The sequence below is a fragment of the Falco cherrug genome, chromosome 16, assembly GCF_023634085.1.
Source record: "Falco cherrug isolate bFalChe1 chromosome 16, bFalChe1.pri, whole genome shotgun sequence".
Lineage (NCBI taxonomy): Eukaryota > Metazoa > Chordata > Aves > Falconiformes > Falconidae > Falco > Falco cherrug.
Window position 1 is genome coordinate 6,743,093 of NC_073712.1, and position 23,991 is coordinate 6,767,083.

A 23,991-nucleotide genomic window follows, 5' to 3' on the forward strand; every position below is an offset into this window, starting at 1 on the left:
CACCCCTGGGCGCTGCCCTCTGCACTCCTGCACCCTGCCCCTGCCAGACCCGCTCCCCCCGCACCCTGCACCTGCCTGCACCCCGCACCCCCCAAACCCTGCCCCATGCACCCCCAGACTCAGCCCTCTGCACCCCCAGACCCTGCCTGCTGCATCCCTGGGCCCTGCCCTCTGCGCCCCTGCCCCCCCTCACCCCCAGCCCCTGCCCCATGCACCTGCGCACCCCCACACCCTGCCCTCTGTACCCCTGCACTTCCACCCCCAGCCCCTGCCCTCAGCACCCCCAGCCCCACACACCTCCAGGCCCCCCAGCCCCTTTGCAACCAGCAGACAAATAAAAAGATCCCCCCACGCGCACACACGCGGATTCCAAAAGCAGCGCCACGGCCACGCCACTGCGGGGGCTCCTTCAGGGTCTTAACGCCAAAACGGCTCTCGCGGTGATGGGCGCTCAGGGCCTTCCCGCATCGCTCCTTCCCCTCGGCCAGCAAAGGGCAACACACCCCCCTCCTGCCCTGAGACCACGGTGTCACAGCGGCCACCCTGACCATGGTGTCACACTGGCCACCCCGAGCCTGTGGGAAATGACCTCCCTGGCCTGGAGAAGTCAGTGCCAGCACAGTCCCGGTGGCAGCTCCGCAGCCCCTGGCGCGGCCGGGGCTTTGTTTTACTCTCCATCAAGATCCTTGCTTGGGCGAGCGGCCAGGAGGCTCAGCCCTGCAGGAAGACACCCCACGAGCAAATCCTGCAGCTGGGGAGGATGGAAGTCCTTCGGCGGCCGCTAATTCCTGCCGATTGAGGGGCTCAGCGTGCCCCCCGAAGCATGCAGAGCGCTTCTGTCCCACACCCCTCGGCACAGGGGCAGGATCCCGCACACCGCAGTGGCTGCAGCAAACAACGCAGGGCACGGCCCTGGCCAGCCTGGCAACTGTCACTTGTCCCAACCACCGTTGGCTGCCTGTGCCGCCGTTTATTTGATTTTCTTAACTCTCACTTCACTGTCTATCAAAAGAGTTTCAGCGTAAGCTAAACAAAGCTGCAGAATGCAAGAGACCTTTAAGTGAGTAGAAAGGAAAGACGCCACAGTCCACATAAATAAATGTCATCTTTATTTAACCAAATATAATTTATCAGTTAAGTTGACATCTGTCAATTCAGTTATAGGAACTATAAATAATTAAGACAGTCTTTTTCCTTTAATAAAAAGAGTAAACCAGTATTTTTCATTTGCAGTCAGCTGTATAGTAGGCATGCATTTGAGTGCAACTGGTGGGAAAAGTTGTTGACCATCATTATTCTTCAATTTAAATTAGATTCTTCCCTGACCCATTCCCCCCTCCCCCACCTCAGACCGTATAGAAATGTACGGACGCCACCAGCCCAGCCCCATGACAGGTCTCAGTCACCTCTGGGTCTCTCTTCATTTTACAGGAGACCATGAGCGGTAGGTTCTTCCTCTGGGGAATCTTTTCTTGGGGAACTAAACAGTGATGTGACGCCTAAAAGACCAGGCGAGTTTCTCATATATACACATAAAAGCTGAAGTGTTAATGGAAGGAAGTCTCATATCTATTCCTCAACATTAGGCAGAAAAATGAGGTGAGCGGCACAGAATGCTCCAGAAGCCCCTGGGGCTTGGGTACAGCAGGGTGAGAAATTTGGGGTTTGTTGTTTATTTTTTTTGGAACAGAGCTTTGGCCAAACACGATCTGTGAGAAGTCACGTCACAGGGGTGGAGCGCGCGAGGTTCAGAGCTACTGCCACGAAGGACACGTTGCAAAGGGACGGGGACAGCAAGGCTGACGTTACGTTAGCAAGGCGGAAAGGGGAAAACCATCTCTGAAATGGATCACCTGCTCTCCTGAGGGTCTGAGAGCGAGCAGCCTGACAGGGCAGGGATCCCCTCTCTGCCTCCGGAGCACCATGAACAGCTTGGGTGGGAGGAGGAGAACTCGGCGCACACCCACTGAAGCAGGAGAAGATTCTTCTGCAACTTCAGAGAGGTCCTGGAGCAGGCTAGAGCCTGACTGCCATTTGGTTTGGATACATCTGCTCCCGTGGCCTTCCAGAACTGGTTTCCCACTCGCCAATCCTGACCTTCCTTTCCAGCATGCTCATCTCTAGACTAAGGACCAGCTCTGCACCAGACGGCTGGGCTGGGACCGTTCCTGATCCCAGACTTACTTTGGTCTTGGCTTGGACCGTAAGTGGCGCATTAGCTCCATGTTCTGCAGGGAGGCAGGAGCTGTTCCTAACAAATCACTCCTTACCTAGAAAGCAAAACCGTCTGCACTCAGGGCAGGGCTTTGTGGAGCTCAGTTAGTTCTGGTATTGACCAGAGTAACAAACGGACCTCGCAGCCCGGCCTCACTCCCAGGAAGGCCAGCATTCCCAGCACCACAGCACACCATCTTCCAGCTGAGCAGAGGTGCCCAGCGCTGCTGGGACAGAAAGCTGAAAGGAGAAGACCACCACTGGCTGGCATAAGAAACACAGAAATTACCCTAAAGGAGGAAACTGGGCCGATGAAGGATGGTCACGTTTTATGAGGAACACACTTAAAGCAAGAAGAAAAGCAGACAACCACAGATCCAGCAGCTTTCAGGTTATGTTCTGGGGCTGCAAATAAGCAGGACAGGCAGCGCCCAGACCAGGAGTGGAACCAGCACCCAGGGCCTGCCCAGCTAAGTAAAATGAGAGCTTTGCTGGCATTCCAGGATCAGGATGCAAGGTGCTACTCTGCTGAACACCGAGGGCATTCCCCCAGTGCTTGGCAAGATACTGGCAGCTCCCCAGGCTTTGGACAGTGCAGCACTGAAGTTAGGCTCCATGGGATATACTGTATTTTCCTCCCCCCTTGACAGATGTTAAGACCTTCCCCCCATGCACACTTACACATTCAATTTATATTCATGCATTACAGCCTGCTTGATAACGCCGTCTGCTTCAGCACATCATTTAAACTTGGTGAAGTTTCCAGTCGATAAGACCTGCTTACATGAAACTGCACTCAGTTTACTGAAGTGATTTATATCCAAGTGGGAAAACTAAAAAGCGTCAAGTGCCGACAGCGCTCAGGAAGATCGTTTACAAGCGCCTCAGTCACGCAGCCAGAACAGGTTTTCTCTCATGCCACTGCAAACTGCGCGAGTCCGTCCAACATGCACGAGCAGCAGAAGAGAAGGCGCCTCAGCCATCACCGAGCCGAACAGCACAAAAAGCAGAAGGGAAAGAAGCAGAGCAGGGAACCCTGCGCTCACGGCGCTCGGCTGTAACCCTGATGCCAGATTTTCTGTGCCTGCTCAAAGGCAAGCGCGTTCCTTTGCTACAGCCCCGCACAGAGCGCTGCGCTGAGAACCAGGGCTTCGGACATCTGACGGCGCCCGCTGACCTGTTTTCCAGCTGGCAGCTACACAGACAGAGAAATCCAGCGGCTGAACATGGATGTCCTTTACTACCAGACACCAAGAGCCTTAATGCTCCCAAGTCTGAAATGCCTCGGGGCTCAAGTGGAAGAGCTATTGGGTGGCTTCTTCCCAGCTGCAGTGGGCCCGTCAGCAGCACTTAACAAGTGCAAGAAAAACTTAACGCACAAAATAGGATCTATTTTTCCATCTACCCCTCCAGGAACGTCAAGAGAACTGAGCAGGCTGCTGTGAAAAAAGTGCTGTGCCCATACCAGCATGAGGGAGAGGCTTGCACACAGCATCCCTGCCAGCTCCAGGAGATCCTCCCGCAGAGCGCCGGCGGGCGGAGAGGGAGAAGGATGGATCGGGAGAACCCACAGCCTCTTCACAGCGCAGCGCGTATCCCTCTGTGCGCAGCAGTAGCTGAACTCGGTTCGTGATGGGAGGCAGAGCAAGGACCCTGCGCTTCAAGATGCTGCCGGGTGGCTGGCAAAAGGGAGCCAAAATCTGGCAGCAGAGACCAGCCTGCTCCCAGCCAGATTTTGGGGCTCTGCAGTCCTCCAACCCGAGACCGCTCCCTTTCCTCGTGGGCACACAGGAACGGGCGTTTTGGCATCGAGGACCCTTCCTCGCCATCTTTGCTAATCCCTCTACCAGAGACTCGCTTTGGATGCTAGGCACAGGAGGGGATTCAGAGAGCGAACACAAGGGAGGAGGGCGACAGGGCAGAGAAGATGGGAGATACCCCACGCCCTCCTCCATGAGGTTGTACTTTGCTAGAAGGTGCCTGTTCAGTAAAATAAATCTGAACCTTACCTCCAGTATTTAAAACGCTTATGAAGCGAAAAAAGCAGCCCTTCACCTCTAGTGACTGGGACAGGGTGGGCTCCCTGCACGGACTGATTAGTATCTTCGCTGTAACCTTGGTTCAGACATAACTACTATGAAATTGCACTTGGTGATTGTCTCATTACACTTTTTTTTTGTCCTTCCTAAAACTAGATTTATTTTCTGTACAAACTCGGCTTGAAATATAAACCACATAAAATTCCCATTGAAAATAATGAGAATCCAGTATCAAAGATGAAGTCTCAAGAAAGACAGGGTGGGGGGAAGAAGCAAAGAAAAGCAAAGGTGGAGGAAAAGAAACAACAACAAAATGAGAGGAGGAGTAGAGCTGTGAGAAGGAGGGGGAAAACAGGGAGAGCTAGTCTCCCACATCGGAGTCCCGGTCACCGATGAGCCAGAGGACATGGAAGCTGAGAGCGAGCAGACCTGTTCCGATCAGGTCCCCCAGCGCTGTCAAGTATGGGATGGAGAAGTTGTCCGGATCGAGGTCCCTGCCCCACATCCAGTGCACCATCCAGTCAGCAATGTAGAGAAGAATGAGAACCTGGGAGGCAGGAAGGAAAGAGCCACATCAGCCACAAATCCCGACCTCTGCAACCCCCGTCTTCACGGAGCACCAGCTGGGGCCATTCCAGCTGGGCAGGTCAGGCTCAGAGATGCACAACCTCAACCCGAGGAACGGAGCTGGTGGGAGCTCAGACCCACCTTGCTGAGCACCACGCTGCAGGCAGTTAACGCGGGCTGCATCCCCAAAGCAACAAGTACAGCACAAAGAAGCTGGCGAGCTACAGCGGGCCCCTGGGCATCCATACCCCGTGTTCTTAACAACCTCTGTCCTGTCCTCCTTTAGCTTCACATGCCACCATCAAATTTAGGCTTAGAAGGGAGAGCACTGGCACTCAGGCACCAAAAAGTCTAAATTTTGCTTCTTGTTTTTCAGATCTAACCAGAATAAGCTTGAAGAGATATGGGGCAAAGAGGGGACCTGGCAGCACTGAGGATGCTCGGGCAGGGACAGCAGCGCCTGGCTTCCAGAAATAAAAGAGCAGCTGCCCTGCAGCTGAAACTAGCTGAGGGTGATGCTCCCCGCATCTGCTTCAATGCGGCGAGAGGCACTTATTCTGTATCCCGAGACAGAAGAAATGTGTTGGCATTTGATCCTCTCAAGCGTTAGGCCTGGGACAAGGATTTGAAGTGGCTACAGGCCTGTTGCTGATGCCTCTGGGTGAATCTGGGGCTGGGAGGGTCTCGCTTAGGCCCACAGGAACCAGCAGATGGTGGTCCCTCTGTGCCAGCTCCCGCTCCAGCGCTCCCAAGCCCACAGGCTGCTCAGAGCAGAGGCTTCGCCGAGCGGCTGCGAGCGGAAGCCCCCTCGAAGCGCCCAAACGCCCAGCAGAAGTTCACAACCTAAATTTAGCCTCCTGGATGACAGCCCTCTGCTCTGGCCTCTGATGGATGCTCTGACTCATTTCCTCACGCTGGCTTCGGCTGTTGGTTTTCGGGGACACTGAAACCAGGCACAGCTCCCGCAAGCGGAGGGGGTGAGCCGGGGAGGGCAAAGCTGGGCTCCATAGCAAACTCCCTAACCCGAGCGTCTCTCCCTGCCCTCCAACGCAGGCAGCCAGACTCCTGCAAGCAGATTTCACAGATTTCCCTGGATTTCACAGCACCAGTACCCCGGCCGGTGTACGTCCCTCAGAACAACCATCGCCGTGTGCTCACAGCTCCCACGAGGAGCCCAGGGGCCCCGTCCTGCAGAGCTGGCAGGTCCCTACGCTGCAGGGGAGGCAGGGAAAGGGCTGGATGAGCACACAAGGCACAGGGCCGCTGCAAATGCCACATCCTGTTCTCTTCACCAGAAGTTTTAGAATCGCTGAAGCAACTTACAGGACAGATTAACACACCGGAGCTAAGCACTTCTATCAGGAGGACTTAGAAGAGACAAGAGATTCAAAACTGGCCAAGGATGGTAGGAAGGAAAAATAGTGTGTATAGGTACCAACTAAGGAGGATTTGCTCAGTTTGATACCGGTTCTTTTGACAAATACAGTCTACTTGGCACACCTCTCCCCAGTACATACACCTCTCACCTAGGGACAGGGCGTATCGCTGTGCCTTCAGCAGGGTATCTACAACTTCACTGGCTGAACCCGTCCCCACCGCCGATGACACGGCAGCAGCCCCTTACTCCAGCCTGAGGAGCCTTACTCCCCCCGAGGGGCTCCAGCTTACCTGGAGAAGCGCTGCTGTCATGTAGAAGACTATGAAAATCAGGGTGAGTGTAGTGTGTCCACCTTGCATGGAGCTGATGGTGTAAAGGAAAACCAAGTGTCCGGGCACCACCAGAAGAAAGAGCACACGAGCAGAGCGAGAATTCACATCTGCAAAGAAACGGAGATGGGTTTCAGGCTTTAGATGGGCTTGAACACACAGCAACTCTGCAGCCTGCCTGGGCTCCAGGGGACAAGGCAGCACAGCTGTGGCCGAACCAGAAGCAGGGGCCAGCACCCTGGACCCTCACCCCTGAACTACGGATTTAGGCTGGAAGACAGTGCCCTGAATGGTGCCTCAGCTGTCAGGACACCCAAGGACTCTGCACCAAGCTCAGCAGGAGAGTTTAATTCTGTCCCCAGAGCAAAAGCTGTTCTCAGACCTCAGCTGCCCAAAGGATTCACATCCCACCTCTGACAGTGCAGAGCTGTCAAGAATTTACCATGAACACTAAATTTCCTTGGAGCCGTGTACCTCATCTGGTGGTCGGTTTTCTAAGAGATCACCACCACACTGGGGACCTCTCGCCCCTCCTCGCCGCTCGGGGACAGCCTTGGCCCAGAAGGCCAGGACCCAGGCTAACAAGGCTGTCTAGGACGTTTGGAGAATAACAGCCTCTGCCCACACTCTGTGCTGGAATGCAAGCTTGGGCTGTGCTCTGTCACACAACTGCCACAAATAACAGAGCCGCTCGGAAGCCTTTGTAAATGAGAAGCTTTCTGTAACTGCAGCTCTGCAAGCCCAGCAGAGCTGCAAGACTCAAGCAGCCTCCAGGCAGGTTTCAGCATCCTGACCACATCTGGAAAAGATTTAGAGGGTGGAGGATTTACAGCATTAGACAGTCAGGGCATGGGACTTGTGCACCACGTCCTCCTCATCCAGCAGAACTATGTCCTCTTGCACAGCAGCTCTGCTGAAGGTCCAACGGTCTCTAGAGGGCAGGGCAGGCCAGGGGACCAGCGCATCCCTGCGCAGGCAGCTGCCTCCCAGCAGTCCCAGTGACAATGCTCCAGCGACTGTCACAGCCAAGTTTAGCCAGCCAGCTGCAGCAACCGCTGCTGGCAGAAGTCACTATATGTCAACGCCTGACAGATACCTGAGCTGAAGAAAGTGCTGCAAGGGCTGGGGCACTTGCGAGGGGCTGTTTCGGAGCTCTCTCCAGGCATCCCGCTCATGTGCAGGTAAGTGGAGATGCGACTAGCCTGCACGGCCACCAGGTTGCCACCCACACCTGCAGATAGGGAGAGAGCAGCAAGATGAGATCTCAAACACTTTAAGGAGAAAGCACAGTTTGCAGCAGCCTGCAGCTCTGGAATTGCCAGGTGCCGGAATAATGTAGCACAGTCTATTTTTGACTCGAATTCCACTTTTGCAGGATGTAAAGAGCCGAGACAAAGCACACTGTTCTATGGTTTTCCTTTAGGCCCCTTAGTAAAATACATGCAACTATTACTGCAGCTTTGATTGGAAGAAATAAGCGAAACAACAAAAAAAAAAGATGAGTCAGCTGCCAAAACAGACACAGGAAGTCTAAAACTATTATTTTTTGCATAATGTAACTGTGGAACCCCCAAGCATAAGATGCATCGGCTCAGAATTAACTCCATTTATTCAGAAAGTAATAAGAAAAAAAGTTTCCCTGGTTCATTAGGCAGAAAGGACGTCAAAGCTTTATACCAGAAGCAATTCTATTTCCTGACTCTGAGTTGCAAATCCAAACTTTTATGTCACCAGGTGCCACAAGGCGCACATCTCTGACAATGGGGGTCTTCCACCATCGCGGAGGAATCATGACATGAAGACAGTTTTTGTTGGGCTCCTGGAACACATGTCTTTTTGGCAATAGCCTCCCAGGCCACCCTCTGGTGTGGCCGGCACCAGAGGGAGCCACCCTGATGTAAAACTCAAGTCAAACCATGTCTCGCTGGCAATCAAGAGAGTTAGGTCTCCTTAACCTGCCTGAAATAAGGCACGCAGGACTATTCCACCGTTCGCCAAGAGCTGCAGTACCAGAGTGGAAAGGAACTCACCATTAATAACCGGTGTGAAGACAGCCATTCCAGCAAAGTTGGGATCTGAAACTGTTCTGTCCAAAATCAAACCCCCAACGCTGCCGAGGGAAGATGGAAGAGGTCAGTACTGAAAGCTCATTAGGAAACGCACAAAGCACCGAGGGTTCTCTCTGCTGCAGGGTGTGCACCCAAGGGTGATATACACCTCTATCAACAGGCACCTATGGTTGCGGTTGTTGCACGTGATTTTTAAGCGTCGTTATTTGATAACAGAAGACAGTTTTACCAGGATCTTTTCTCATGGCTGCCAAAAACCATCAAAGACTAAATCCCCTAACGTGCAGTTTACTGCAACACGCTAATCAAAAGCAATCCCGCCCTTCAGAGGGCAGAGCAGAGGGCTCCTGTGCAGAGGGCTGCTAAACAGGACCCGTGTTTACTCTGTGGCCATGCCAGAACCTCCCTGTGCAGCAGCTGGGACATTGCTAAGGCGCTGGGTACCAGGTGCTTAGTCACCCCTGTGCCTCGGAACCTAGAGCCCTGTGTCTTTTGTCTAGAAAACACACAGTGACCCCCAGTTTCCTGGCAGCCTGACTGTGGAAGCAGAAGAGGTCTGGTTCCCCCTCGCTGCTGAACCCACCGAGGGCTCTAAGAGGCTGAAAGGGCCAGGGCAGAGGGTGCACGTCTGTGTCGGGGGGAGAGGAACTCTCCCGTGCTTCCCTACCTGCTAATCGCCATTGCGATAATGACTGGCTCCCAGCCAGAGTACAACACCTCGCGCGTTGCCGCATTCTTCTTGGCGATGATGATCCAGATGGGCAGCAGAGCTATGAAGAAGGCGCATACCAAAGGGTTCACGTAGGCTTTGCTCTCTGAGGGGGAAATAAGCAGAGGCAACATATCAAGGACACATCCTGCTGCAGTGAGGCGAGGTGCTATTTCAGCTGAGCTCATCCAGCCTGCCTACAGACTGCTGTCACCCCTGGAGACAGAAACTCCGGCAAGGGCAGGTAAACAAGACCAGGCCAGCCTCAGCTCTGCAGGACACGGCATTTCCTTCTCCTGGTGTACTCACAGGGGCTTTATCAACAGATTCGAGTGAGACTTCTTCGATTTCAACTGCTCATTCCCACTTCCCTCTCCTGGGCAAGACCTCAAGGCGTTGCTTCACCTTTGGCTGAACCTGGCTGAGTCACATCCCCTGCATCCCAGTCACCAGGGAAGGAAGGTGGGAGGGAGGGAAGAGGAAGTCTGGAGGCTACAGCTGCAGCTCTGCACTGAGGATCCCTGGCTGGTGCCAACAGCACAAAAAGTAAAATCCAAAGCTGCCTTCTCTCCTACTGCTTTAGCCACAGTCAAGTCCCTGGCACTCGGAAGGGGACAACCTCTCCCTTACTACTTTACCTGGTGAGAAGGAAGCATGCAGATCCCTGCCAAGACTGTCTGCCGCTACAAGGCAGTAAGAAGGTCCATTTCCTCCCCTTATCAGCTCTGACTAGGTCTCGCTAACTGAGGTAGCTTCCAGGCCAGGCATCCTTTATACCCCGAGAACAGAAAGGGTAAAGGAAGAGGGTGAAATGAGAGGGAGATGCAGCAGTGCACGGAAAGACCAGGGAGAGACAAAGGCCTTTTGTTGCCCCTCACCCAACTCTTTGTACAAGCCCCAGCTGATCCCTGAAAGCAGAGCCAGGGTGATGAGATCCCCTAGGCTGGCAGCAATTGGCGTGGCGACGTTATCAGGATTGATCCCCATTTTCCTGGATCCGATGATGACCCCAATCATAATCATGCCTGCAACCAAAAAGAGGAAGAAAATGTGATGAGGCCAAGGGGAGCCCAGCATTTCAGGAAGAGGTACATGGAGGGTGTGCAGGGTCCGTCTCTCACCCAGAACAAGGGAAGCAATGAAAGCAGTAGCCACACTGCTGGCACAAAGCAGGACAGCATGGTCAATGCTGAAGTGCCCGTCTGGGATCCATCCAAATACCACTGCTGCGATTGAGGCCAGGAAGCCAACCACAGTAGCCTGAACCTGAAAACAAAAACTAGACAGTGACCAAGAGGACTAAAGAGCAAAATGGTCGCGGGGTGAAGGAAGAGGGAAACACCACCAAGGGTCCCATTTCAGGTGGATTAGCACCCAGCAGGGAAACACCAAGTCTAACCTACAGGGCAAACCATTACAGTAAGGTGACCGTGGGACAAACACGTGCCGTTTGCCTCCCATTAGACATGCAACATTGACAGTCAATAGCAAACCCCAGGCGTTTAGACCTTCTGACACTTGTCACAGCTGGGCTTGCACCAGCTACCAATATTTCCACTTTCACCTTCTTTTTCTTACCTGTATCAGAGCCATGTTCCCTGTTATCATCTTCCAGAGCTCTTTGGGTGTATCCATTTGGCCAATATTAGCCTGCAAGAGGACATTGCAACACCGTTAAAGACCAACGGCATTTTGCACTTGTTAACAGTGAAATACGTTCCTGCCTTCCAACTACACAAGTTTGTGCCAGGAACAGGAGATAATCATGACCTCAAACCCTAAACTCTTACGGGAGAGCGATCCAGTGGAAAAGGCGTGTGTGTTTGCGTGTGCACAGCTGGGGCACAGCCCTGCAGTGACACCCCAGCCCGTGACATGCAGCGCTGAATGACACTTGGGCTGTACACCCTGGGTAAATACAGTGCCTATTCCGGTCTTGTACCCCAGAACACCAAAGCTGTTCCCAGTTTCGGCACCTTCCCCTTCCCAGCTGCAGGAATGGGATGCCGCTCTCCTACGTGGCGGGAGCGGAGCCAGACCCGCTGCAGAGGGGGTTTTGAAGGGAGCGTGAAGGGGAATCGACGTCAATAGAACATCTGATGAAAATCTTGCAAAACAACAAGATATACTTTGCCCCAATGCAGAGTCACACACTGCTGCTTATTTACTAATTGAATTCACCCCACCGGTGATCAAGCCAAGCCTGGCTCTGGCCCAACAGGGCCACGCTGCCCCTCAGGTCAGCCAGCCAGGAGGGACGTAGGGGTGCAGTGACTCTCAGGTCAGCCATGTGCCCCCAGCTCCAACATGGACCAAGGCCAGAGCAGCATCATGTGGGCAGAGGAAGCTGGCAGCAACAACTACTGCTTCAGTTAAAAGCTGAGTAAACAAGGCTAATGCCACGTGGAGACATCCTGAGTAGCGGGAAGCAGCCATGGCACACGGGTCATCTGGCACCGCTACAAGCTGCGGGAGATGCTAATCAGACTAACCAGAAGAGACGGAAAGTTGCTTTAATTCCCTGGCATATGATCCAAAATAGCCCAGCAGAATCACTGCAGGCTGCCAGTTACTGCAGAACATAAGGGTTCTGCTCTTCCCTAGCACCTTCTAGGTCTTTATGGAAAGCTGGAAGAACGGATAAGCAGAGGGTGTAAGCTTATATCGAATTTCGTATTATTAGAAGTGGATGACCATGAAGAGGAAACAAGGGAGAGGCTCAAACAATCTGAAGTGGTAAATGCATGTTGGGAGTTACTGGCTGACAGCATCAAACTCAAACTTCTGCACACCAGTCCAGCAGCAGTTTCATCCTTTCACATTTCCTTGCTGGCCTCTGCAAAAAACCAAAGCAGCAGTGATCCTTCTGCTCCCCTTCCTGCATGCACTTGAGAGAGCTGCCAGCTCTTTTCAAGCAGCACTGAGATGCACCCATCTCTGGAGTGACTTATTCTGATCAGTTTAGTGGAGAGGAGGAAGAAATGGGGGAAAAAACAACAAAAGGTTGACTGGAGTAGCACTGAGCACATCCAGCACAGGAATTTGAGCTCCATATGAAGCTTGACCTTAAAATTCCAGCCACATGGCAATTAGGTTGGGATTAACGTAGCCTAGCTGTAGTCACTGGCAACAGGATTTTAATCCTTTAACTAATGGGAGAGTTTTGCTTCTTAATTGTGAAAGGAATTTTTGAGGTGCCTTAATGCAGCACTAATTAGAAACCTGCAGTTTGAGAAACCACTCCAGGCTGCATTCCTGCAGAGAGAGCATGAGACCCACACCATGAAGCCCTGGTCGGAGGGGACCTCCCTCTGCACGCCTGCACGTGGGTCCCCCACAATGAGGGGAAAAAAAAAAAAAAAAAAAAAAAGTAGCGAGCCGGAGAGATCCTGCTCTCCCCACCATGCACAGATCCAAGGAGGTACAGTGCGAGGGTCGGGGAGTTGTGTAAAGGCAGCACAGCCTTCTCTCCTGGGGCAAAGGAAAGCAGAGGACAAACCCTGGGTGCTGGCCCAGGAGGGTAATGCCACCCCACAGCTGTCAGCTGAGGGGCAGGAGGAGGCACCAGCAGACCAAACTGGTGTAAGGGCAGCAGCTGCTCGGCACAGACAGGCAGGCGAGGCGGCTGGGTGCTCCCTGTGCCAGTTCCCTTGTGACCCTACCGCAGCAGATAGGGGAAAGTTTTGCATTCCCGTGACTTTCTGCCATCTCATTCCTCTGCCAAACCGGCCCCAACGCTGCTCCATGCCAGCCCCGTAAGAGAAGAGGGCAGGAGTGCCATGCTGCCTTTGTCCCAGGAGAGCCGAGCGCGCGCCCTGATAAGCCCGTGCCTCAGAAAGTGCAAGCTGGCCAAGGCCAAGAGGGAGAACGGCCTGTGTCTGGGGCAGCAAGGATCCTGACATGATCCGAACAATGGAGAGCAAATAAAACAAAGGGATTTGTTTCCCAGAACGAAGGGGCAAACAAAGCTCAGCCTGCGACACAAGCTGCAGCACTCAGCCTGTCCCTGCAAGCCCCAGCACCAGAGCGCAGCTGGGCCGGGAGCAGCACGAAGCCTCCCAGCAGCTTTGTCCTCCCCAGCAGCGCCTGGGGAGAGGAGACCCTTACCCAGGGGAAGCAGCCACAGCCCAGCTTTCGCCAGGCACATCCCCCCCACGCATCCCCCCGGGCAGCCCAGCGCCTCGCTCCTCCAGAGAACCAAGAGCAAGGCCTGAGTCCAAGAAGCTGGTCCCCACAGCAGGAATTGGCAGGCAGGGGCTGGGGTGCAGAGGCCGAGCCAGGGGCCAGTCCAGGGAAATGCTGTTGGCCTTCCTGCTCCCCAGGGACTACAGAGACAACCTCAGACTCTCAGAACATGACGCTCCTGTGCCACAGGTTCCGTGGATGAGCATGGCATCCCTTAGGGTATCCACAGGGAGCTACTGCGTAAGGGACAAGGGGGGCGGCCGGTGACAAAGGCTGGATGAGCAGCTCACAACGCTGGCTCTGCTGCCACCCAGGAAGGCACCAGAAATCTTGGGCCTCGGAGGCCAACAAGAAGCTGCTGCGGAGTGAAGAGTCACAGCTGGCATCACCCCACTGCTCAAGATGGAAGAACAAGGACAGCAGATATACAGAGACCTTTTCAACGCTCTCCTGTGCCTTCTCCTGCAGCAACCAGGCAGGGGAAGGCTGAGAGGAAGGGAACATGCCAAGAAGCAGCTCTGCCGGCTATGCTTGGTGCTACCACCCAGGCAGGAGGTCCTCCATCCCCACACCCCAGTGAGCACTCCCCGAGGGGCTCTCTTGGGCCAAGGTGCATCGGTTCCTTTGCACTGTCAAGGCCAAGACGAGGCCGCTGGCTGCCAAGGGCTCCCTCTTCCAGCAGCTCACAGCACAGGGACAGGGAAGAGCTCGGAGCAGGCAGCTCACACCTTGCAGCTCCCAGGAGTCACAGCTATACGCACTCCCATAATGGGAAACACAGAAACATCAGGCAGTCGCTTGCTGACACGCTCAAGCAGAAGATGCTTTGCAGAAGGAAGGAGTATTATTGTCCCTGTTAGGAGAGGATGTCGGTCTCTCTCCAGCGCCGCTCAGCTACAGAGACAGACTGCTGTGTTATAGAAACATTAAACACAAAGCAATTCATTTACAGCTGGACTAACGCAGTATTCTGAGGAGCTAACAGAGCCTGCCCCCATCTCTCACAGGGAACTCACTGTTTCACAGGAATCAGACTGAATTCTAGCAAAAGAAATGCCCAGCCATGCCTCTCCATCAACTTCAAGAGGCTGTCAATCCACCTGCTAGCTCTCACTGCAAGGTCCCCTCCGTTTTGGCCTTTGCTGTACGGTTCCCTCCAGGCTCTCTCCTCTCCTAGACCTCCTGAACCCGGCTTGTTTCAGCCTCCTTTGATGACGTGCCTGCCACCAGCTTCCTCACAAAGGAAACTGGATCCAGGCCTCCAGACATTAAACTGCCCAAGTCAGTTCACACACCGCGCCTCCAGGCCCACAAGCAGCCATGAGAAGGAAGTGAACTGCCAGCAAAGCTTAAGGACTATTAATCCTTCAAATCTGATCAGTCCAGTGGGATGAGGACACCTTCCCAGCATGCTAAACCATGCTAAAAGGTTCTGGGTTCTGTGGTCACTGACTGAGAGATTTTTGTCCAGCCCCTACACACACATGCACCTTCCCACCCCTTCCCAAACCAGGTATCCCACTCCCTCCCTCAACTCCCTGGATACTCACAGCTGTCGAAAGGCGAGATGCCAGAGTCATCTCTAGGTTCCCCTTCAGGCCCAGTAACGCAGGTACCAAGATAAACACCTCAGTCACGTATTTGAAGACATCCCAGTGCTGCAAGATTAAAACAAAGACAGACCATTAAAAAATAATCATGGCTGTTAGAAACCGTTGCTTTGGACTCAGCATCACTCACCCATCTGCCTCTGCAACCTGGCACTGCCCATGTGTGGCCCTGAGCTGACAACCCAGGTCCCCTCCTAGTGCCACACTTTGACTTTTGCAGCGATATCACTGTGTTTGACCTTCAGGTAGTAGTGACAAGATGTTCCTGCTGAGCTTAAAAACCGGATCTCAGCTTGCAACTTCCAGTTAAAAATCCCCCAAAGATTAACCACTGACAAAATGTTTACGCATGCAGAGGCCAAAATAGGGAAAGATGAAGAGACTTTGCCCAATACTTGCAGTTTTTGGCAGAATCGAGTACTGAAGTTCAGTCCGTCTCAGCTGAGAACCATTCCCTACATGTAGGTCTTAGAAATAGATTCTGGAGCAAGGCATTGCTGTCCCCTGATCCTGCTGGCTCCAAAAAGCAGCCCATACCCTCCTGGCACCTACATTGCTCAGGTATTTACCAACTACTCCGGCTCTACGGTCAAGTCAGCTCCCTGGGGCACGAGGCAGAAATGGTTATTTAGAAAAAACCAGAGTAATTGCAGGGTAAGCAGTATTATAGGAGAGCAGCTGGCTTCCATGAAAACACAAAACCACCCCCAAAAAACCTCACAACCGCATTTAAAAAAAGCCCTGCGAGCTACACAAACCTCACTGCCCGATTCTTTAGTTTCATGAATATTTTGCAAGAAGGCCCTGTGTCCAAAATAACTCCCGCTTCCCACATTGCCCGACTGCCATACTCCTTAAAGGACACGAGCACAGCTGGAATCACGCTCTCAACAGCTGGCTGCTGCCCTGAACATGTTAACAGTCACGGCTCTCACAGCTCTCTTTTTGCAAACGTTACCTGCAAAGGGCTCCCTCTCTCCGAGTGCTCTCCTTCGCTAGTTAGCCTGGTGGTGTGACACAGCCAACAGGACATGTATTTCTTTCTAGGACAAGGAACTCTATCGGCCAACATCTTAGAGCAAATACAAGTTACTCTACCTGCATGACTAATACCTTCCTGTGGGGAAGGACTTCAGTTATTTTTGTTTATTTTTCCATCTTTGTGCTGCTTGCCTTCACCACTGAGACAACAAATTCCAAGTTTCCTGCTAGGTCCTTTGCAATACCGCATTCAAGCTGCACTCACTTGAAAAACCATTTGAGAGAAAACTGTGATCACAGGAGGCAGGTAAGTGCTTAGACAGATGAACTGAGAACGTTTTTCCTCAAAGGGAAAAAACTGTTTCCCAGTTAATAAAAATCCCCTTAATCTTTCTGACAGCTTGGTAAGACAAGCTAACCGTGTTCTCCAGCTCCCAGGTGCACGGATGAAAGCTGCTCAGCTATTTCAGGCACAGCGACAACCCTCTCTCTACTTGAGGACAAGGCTCTCGAGGGTACCCAGTCTCCAGATTTTCTGCATGCAATCAACAGTCCTCTCCCGGCCGTGGTGATGGGCAGCACCTAAGGAAACCTCCTGCAGTCCCTGCTCCAACCACCCCACACCCAGCTAACCTGAGCTTGGCTTCCGAGGTCTTTCCACCGCAGCCAGGGGCACGCCGGCAGGGTACGGCTCTGCACGACCCCCCGAGCAGGGGGACATTTGAGTTCAGCGTTCGCTGCTGACGGGGCAGGAGAGAGCATCAGTCTGAAACACTTCATCCAGCACAACAGCACATCAGGCCGTGCTTTAAGGTCACATCTAGAAGAGGGGAGCTCGGCTCTCCTCAGACTATTTTTAGGCAGGCATTAAGATTATTTTTGCTACTTGTACCGGTGAATCCTTTCCCTTAGCACCTAGAATTCAATCAGCAAGCAACACGCTCCCACTCCCCAGCAGGACAAGCTGGGTGTCACCAGCATCATTTAATGAGAGGAACATCGTCATTAGACTGCAGGCTGGAAGTGCTGTGCAAAAGTTTCCTGGCTCTTTCTGCCTCCAGAGATGGTAGAGGCAGGGTCAGGCAATAGCCAGCACAAGTCCACAGCCCTCCCTCACCTTGTCCCACCCCGGCTTTGTAAATGAACCTTTACAGGCGGCTGCAGTGCAAGCTGTGCCAGAAGCCGCTGTAACTGGAGCCTGCTAAAGCAGCTCCCTGAGCAAGACAGGGGTGTTCCTCGAGAAAGGAACAGAAGCCATCTTTGGGGAAGGAAAACAAGGAGATTTCTGCAGACATCAGCAGCTTGCTCACTGCAAAGAGCAGGACCCATGGGCTCCTGCCAACTTTCTTAATATAAGATATTATACAACATTGGTCTATGGGCATTCAGTACGTCTTGAAGGCCTCCCTGGCTCCTGCAGAGAACAATGACGTGGCTCCGAGGCGAGAACCACAGCCAGACTGTTTGGGGCAGTCAAAAAAAGGGAAAGAGAAAGGAAATACAGATTTAAGTTCAGGACACTGAGCTGCTAATATCCCTCTCCCCCCTGTAGCAGTCCCTCCGAGAAGCACACAACTAAGCTGCTTTCAGGGGCGAGGAGGGAAGCTAACACGGCACACAAAATCCTTCAAGATCGGCCAGTCTGCTCCACGTAAAGGGGAGTGCAAGGGAAGCAAGGAGCTGGGAAGCAAGGGAGCTCCCAGCTCGCTTTCAGTGGAGTCGGGGAAGAGAATTACAGGGAGAGGCACTTCATCTCCAGCACCTCCTCCCTGCCCTCTGGGGAGGAGCAGCGGAGAAACCAGAAGTAATCTCCGTGTAACTTATTTCAGCTTCATTTTCTGCTAAGCCCGCAGTCCCTTTGAACACAAATCTACCCAGATGACAGCGCCACCAGAGCCTGGGCTCTCCTGTGCAGCACTGGAGGGGTGAGGTCGGACCCTGGCCTGCCAGAGGTTGTGGAAGAAACATCAAACCCCAGGTGGTGTTTTGCAGTTTCCTCCAGGCTGGCTGCCTCTCGGAAGCTTTGCACCTGCAGAAAACACATATTTCCAGGGTAACAGCTGCCTCAGCTGCTGTCATTTTTAGTCACCACATGCGAAGTTAAGGCGTACAAGAATCATGAGTAACAGCGTGGTTTTGCTCAGATTATAGCGGGACGGTGACTCATGACAGCTCAGAAGGGAGGGCTGTGCTTCTGGTGGGAGCTATGACTGCCTTGGTGCAGCTCCTTTGCATAGCGAGCTTCTCCCAGCGTGCTCCCTCCAAAATGCCAAGGAGCAAGTGGCCTTAGCAGGACAACTACAGCTCCAGGGCTGGCAGTCCCCCCCAGCCCCAGCTAAGACCCCCCCTCAGAGGGATGCTGACACTAGAGGTGGTCAAGCAGTGGAAACGAGCTGACTCCCTCCTCCATACGAAACACTGTCCACCCCATCCGAAGACCCTCCAGGGAGCAGGCAAGTCTGGAAAACAACAATTGGGGCTCTGCTGGGAGAGGGGACTGTGCCCATAGTGCAGAAAAAAGCAGCTGGTACGTTCACATGTCACCTTGCCCAAAGGTCTCTCCAATCCCTAAAGGGAGCAGAGGCAAATTCAGAGGGACACAGTAATGGGACAGCATGGCCAAAGGCCAGGGCTGCTTGTTTTCACAGTGGGGAGACCAATTACAGCTGGCTGATTAGTCGTTTACCCTAAAGAGAGGAAATTGAGTGCATGGAGCCCTCCATCCATCACAGACCATGGCTGCATCCAAAGCAATGGGACTCCAGTCCGTCCCAGTGCACCAGCTACCCACTCCACACGCTTATCTCCTTTCATCCAAGGCCTTGAGCCTCTGGAAAGCCAGTTATCAAGATCAGCTCCCCAGACTCTGCAGGCAAGACAGCCAAGACCACACGCTCCCCACCCCCTTTTCTACCCGATGGCATTTAGATGCCTCATTTAATCCCAAGGCTAAAGGGAGTTAGAGGAGTTGGCAGAACAAGCTGCATAGCCACACGCTGAGCTGCTGTGGGACAGAGGACTTACGAAGCTTTATTTCTAATGGCTATTAAAAAGAAAAAAAAAAAAAGGCAGGAGAGCACAGGACTCTGCCACAGTATCCCATCCCTGCCTCCCTCCTCCCCAGCCAGAAAGGCTGCTCCTTCTCCGGGCAAGGTTTTATGTTGGGTTCAAACCACCCGCTCAGGGAAATTACCAGAAGAGTCACACATGAGTTCACAGAGACCTTACCAAGGGAAACATGCTTGAAATGCCTTTCTTTTTAAGAAAAGTATTCCGGTAAATCTCTCCCGGATTAACTTAGTGCAGCCAGCCTTTCCTGTTCTGAGTCACTTCACGGCTCGCTCTCAACAGGTTGCATCAAGAGAAACCGTAAGGATGACCAGCATGCAAAGGCATGCAGCGAAATAAGCCATTAGGGGCAAAAAAGCAAGCAAAGTGACTGCTTGACCACCCACAAATACGAAAAAAGCCTGACTTACCCTACTGGCACGCAGCTCGGGTGGAGATAGTCATAACTGCCAGCAATACAGACAAGCGACCGGCATTCGAGTCTGTCCATGCCAACACCGCGAGGGCTTGTTTACCCCACTTAAGCAAACAGAGGAGATTCAAGCAGAGCATTTTGGGTTGACCACAGCTCCAAAATGGCTGCCTCCTCCATCCAAACAGTTTCATAAACCTACACAGCATGGATGATCAAGCTTTGTGCCTCAGTCACTGTTCTGGGCTGGGCATCAAAGTAACTCTGTCAGAGCAAAGCAGAAGTTAGGCAGCTGAGCGGCTGCCAGAGACACACACGCTTAGAAAACACCCATGAGAGAGACTAGAACAGGAGCCACGGTTTGCAAAGTCGCTTTACCCATATAAAAGCCTAAACAAGCTGCATGGGTGCTGGGTTCCTACAGCATCACCTGCCACAACAGACCTCGTGAAAGATCACGTCTGGTAACACGGCAGTTTTCATCCAGAGGTTAACAGCCGGCTCTCTGGCTGGCCCTTCCCAAGGATCACCTCCGCACAAGAAGGCAGCACAGCGGCCACTCAGCCAGCCTTGAACCTTTGGATCAAGCCGCCATGCAAGTGTGCCGCACGAATCATTAACCCGGCTGGCACGAGCCTGGTGTGCCGGGACAGCGCAGCAAACGTCAAAGATGGAAAAGGGACACAGGACCCGTGGAATTAGTGACTGGGATGTCTACAGCCACCGTCAGGGAAGGCTTTGTTTCAAGCTGTGATACACAGAGTAGTCTCAGTACCCAGGTAGGTGCTTCAGCTGCAGGCGTGCCAGCTGCAACCTCCTCCTCTTGAGGCAGCTGCGGTGCATAGGTGCCTGCAGCCTCCCCTACCCTCACTGCAATCACTGAGGTCTCCCCGTTTCCCCTGACCAGCATGCAAGGTAACTGGTCTCCTCCCCTCACAGTTCCTAGCCTTGGCATTTCAGTCCCTCCTGGAATGGGATCAAGCCATGGTCTACAGAGACAGCATTCAGAGACCAGTGCCGTGCCAGGGAAGTATCAATCCTACCTGCACAATGTCCAGCACCATTCCAGCAGCAACTGTCCCAAAGCCTGCCAGGAGGAACGGAAAGAGGACTTGCAGCCCGATGGAAAAGGAGGTCTCCTTGAGGGGTGAGGCTGGCTCAGGACCTCGGTCTGTGCTGGTGTCATCGCTTTCATTGCTCTGGCTGCCATTTTCCAGCAGGGCATCTTCTTCTCGCACCCCTTTAGCATTGGCACGGGACTCCAACACCACCGCTTCTACCCCGTCACCATCAGGTCCCAGGAAATCTGAGGGCTCCACCAGCTGCCCCCGGTCCGGACTGGTGAGACAGTCCACGGGCACAATGGGCAGCACAGCCCCATTGGCCTGGTGGGTCTCCTGCTCTGGCTTGGAAGACATGCTGCAGAGAGGCTATCCTGACCCTTGACTTGATGGGTCTACAGCCAACAGCTGTTCCAGAAGAGATCTTCTGCCAGAAGCTTATACAAATGGCCTTTCCAGCATCTAAAGGCAACCTCTCCTATCCCTGCTCGCCTGCCTTTGAGTGCAGAGACTGCTCCTGCAGCAGAGATCCCCATCAAGCAAAGTCCAGAAATGGAGGACACCAACCAGTGAGCTAGCAGGGAACGCTGCAGGGACTGGAAACTACAGCAAATTCACTCTAGTTCTCCTTTCCAGCACCGTGCAGTACAGCAGCCACCAAGACAGGATCCAAGTTTTTCTTCTTTGATGCGTGACACTTTAGCGCATCTTTCTCCAGGTCCTCCAGCAGCACGACTGCTGTGATGGGGCACACAAGGCAGAAAGAAAAACAGATGAAGACCACCGAGTAACACAGAAGCTTAAGGGGATGAGGAAGGCGAGAGTAGCTAAGAGAGGGGCTGGTTTTTAAAAGATGATATAATCCAGAAAAGCTCTTCTTACTACCAGGGCTTTGTCACTTTCTGCAGTGGCACCGTCCCCCTACAGAATTTGAGTCTGAAGGTTCCTGTGGGCTTTTGCTCAGTTTCAGCCTGTTTTGTGCCCTCTGCCAAAACGGCCAGCAATGCCAGCAAGCTCCAGGCGTCACTGTCGTCCTCTTCTTCCAGAAGAATTTCTCACCTTACAGCACGAGGCAGCAAGAGTTCTTATATAAAGTAACAGCAAGTCCCCAGTTAAGGTTACTTACTGAGCTGAGCAGGCTGCAGGGTGGGAGCTGGCATTTGGGACAGCCTTAGATTTAACGTCACCCTCCAGGAACTCGTCTTTCACCTGAAATATATGGGAGGAAAGCAGATATTCTATGGAGCCTCCTGGCAGGCAGCATAACGGTTTATTCATTCAGGAACATTTTCCTCCAGCGCATGTTCAAAGCCGTGCCTTCAACAGACGGCCATCAACGCACAGCTGCTAGCCACAGCACCCCTTGGCTCTTTACACCTTCTTTCACAAGCCTTCGTGCGCTTCGGGGGGGGCAGTGCCAGGGCCCGCGGGGGGCACAGCAGCTCTGCCCCCCCGTGCCGCACAAGCCAGCACCCAGGAGGGACCCCCGAGCCGCAGGACGAGGGCGCCCTGCCCGGAGGCCGAAGCCCCCTACCGTGAGCCCGGCACAGCGGCGGCTCTGCCCGCTCCCCGGGTGCCGCAGAGCCCCGCAGCCCCCTGCGCGGCGGAAGCGCTGCCGGGCGGGCGCGGGGGGCCCGCGCTCCCGTAGCCCCGCAAGCCACCACTCCAGCGCGGCCCCGGCCGAGGCCCGGCCCCGCCGGCAGCCCCATGGAAACGCTGCCCGGAGCCGAGCGGAGCTTCCCCGGCCACCGCACCGCCCGCGCCCCTTCCCGGCACGGAGCCGCCGCGGCCCCGGTACCGCCGCAGCGCCCGGTAACTCACCGCTGCGCACCCGCGCCGCTGCCCGCTGCCCGCCGCGCTCCGCTCCGCTCCGCACCGCTCTGCCCCGGACCCGCGGCGGGCTGCCCCGCGCCGCCCTGACATCACCGCCCGCCAATGGTGGCCCTGCCCCGAGCGCCGCGGGCCGCCCCTATTGGCTAGGCGCGTGTGGCGTCACACCTCGCCCCGCCCCGCAGCAACCGTGCCGGCGCAGCTGGGGGTTGTCAGGCGGGAGGCCACGCCCCTTCGCAGCGCGGAGGCGTGGCCTGAGGTCACGTGGCGCTGAGCCTGCAGGGAGCCACCGGCGGCCGCCACCCTTCCCTCCGTCCCGCCAAGCCCCCACCCGCCTCGCCATCCCGCCTTCCACCCCCCGGCATCCCCCCCTCCCATCCCCTTCTCCATCTCGCCATCCCCCCCAGCTCGGCATCCCTCCTTACACCAACCCCCCCCCGCCCCGCCATCCGTCCATCCCGCCGTCCGTCTGTCGAGCGCGGGGCACTCCTCGCTCACCTGCGGCGCTGGGAGGAATGGCTCCTCCATCCCCCTCCCCGCCATCTGCCTGCTGTCACCGCGCTGAGCCAGGGACCCCCAGCCGATGGGGCGCAGCGGTGCTGAGGCACGCTCCGGGGAGGGCTCATCCTCCTGCCTGGGGAGAGGGGGTCACAGGTCACACATCCCACCCACCCACCCAGGTCACTGCCATCCCACCCACCCAGGTGCTCCGGATAACCCCCCCGGCCAGGAAAATACCCCTCGCTTGGGTCTGCTTAAAATTACTCCAAAATAGCAACCCAATGGCGTTTTATCATTTTAATGCTATAACTTATTAAGCACAGCTTTGGTACATTGTCATTTTGGGATGGAGGCCCAGGACCACCAACACGCTACAAGTGGTACGCGCTGGCTTTTCTCTGTGCCAGACCCAAAGGCTTCTCTGATGTCATTCAGCAAAGAAAATCGTGCATATTGTCACATACTTTGTCACTTTACATCTCCATACACCACACTGTCCCGCAAGAATGTACATAAAAAGCAGCAGCTTCTGCTACAGAGGTCAGTGCCTCACTGCTCTGTAGAACTCTGCGGTTTTGAATCAGAAGAGCTGGTTTCATTCAAGCTTTCCTTTTCTTTTTTTTTTTTCCTCTTTTTTTTTGTATGAGTGGAACTTTTGACCAGTTGTTTTTTCCTTCCTGCCTCTCCTTTCCTCCCAGGAATGGGTCAACAGCAAGTTACTACCCGGAGTGATTACAGATTCCCAGCTCCATGCCTTGGAGACAGGTCTTGAGCCAATAACGGTCGCTGTGACACAAGCACGTGTGTGAGGGGAAGAGGGAGGGCAACACAGGAACTGCATCGCCCCACAGATACACTGAACCAAGTGTGACTAAAGCTGGTGACTTCATTTCTTAAGGAGACGAAGGTAGTCATGGTCAATGGCAGCAAGAGATCCATTGTGATCGTGACCCCTCTAAAGCTGTGCACTGTGCTACTTCATTTCTTTCTGCTTGTGTTAAAAACTGAGCACGGGGAGCTTGCTTTCCTGAAATACT

The 23,991-nt window shown here is 54.0% G+C and overlaps 1 protein-coding gene across 5 annotated transcripts; it reads right to left on the bottom strand.

Annotated features, from left to right (window-relative positions):
• Positions 1-1,086: 1,086 nt before the first annotated feature.
• SLC41A1 (solute carrier family 41 member 1) lies at positions 1,087-22,571 on the bottom strand. 5 transcript variants are annotated; one of them, XM_055727942.1, is made up of 12 exons: positions 22,445-22,571; positions 21,750-21,832; positions 20,606-21,361; positions 15,041-15,148; positions 10,884-10,955; positions 10,427-10,571; positions 10,184-10,330; positions 9,264-9,411; positions 8,558-8,637; positions 7,624-7,758; positions 6,489-6,637; positions 1,087-4,800 (listed from the first exon to the last, which is right to left on the bottom strand). In XM_055727942.1, the coding sequence occupies exons 3-12, from the start codon at positions 20,978-20,980 to the stop codon at positions 4,615-4,617; spliced, it is 1,545 nt and encodes a 514-aa protein (XP_055583917.1). In that variant the 5' UTR covers positions 20,981-21,361; positions 21,750-21,832; positions 22,445-22,571; the 3' UTR covers positions 1,087-4,614. The 5 variants fall into 5 exon arrangements, with proteins under 5 accessions (XP_055583917.1, XP_055583916.1, XP_027672209.1 ...); XM_055727941.1 differs by having other exon boundaries at positions 20,606-21,832; XM_027816408.2 differs by lacking the exons at positions 20,606-21,361; positions 21,750-21,832; positions 22,445-22,571 and adding an exon at positions 20,007-20,106.
• Between the last annotated feature and the right edge of the window lie 1,420 nt (positions 22,572-23,991).

Excerpts from the sequence above, each read along its gene's own strand:
- SLC41A1 (XM_055727942.1), bottom strand. The coding sequence starts at position 20,980 with ATGTCTTCCAAGCCAGAGCAGGAGACCCACCAGGCCAATGGGGCTGTG. Across the intron at positions 10,331-10,426 it reads CATTGCTTCCCTTGTTCTGG|GCATGATTATGATTGGGGTC; the intron begins GTGAGAGACGGA and ends TTTTGGTTGCAG. Across the intron at positions 7,759-8,557 it reads CTTCACACCGGTTATTAATG|GTGTGGGTGGCAACCTGGTG; the intron begins GTGAGTTCCTTT and ends CCCTATCTGCAG.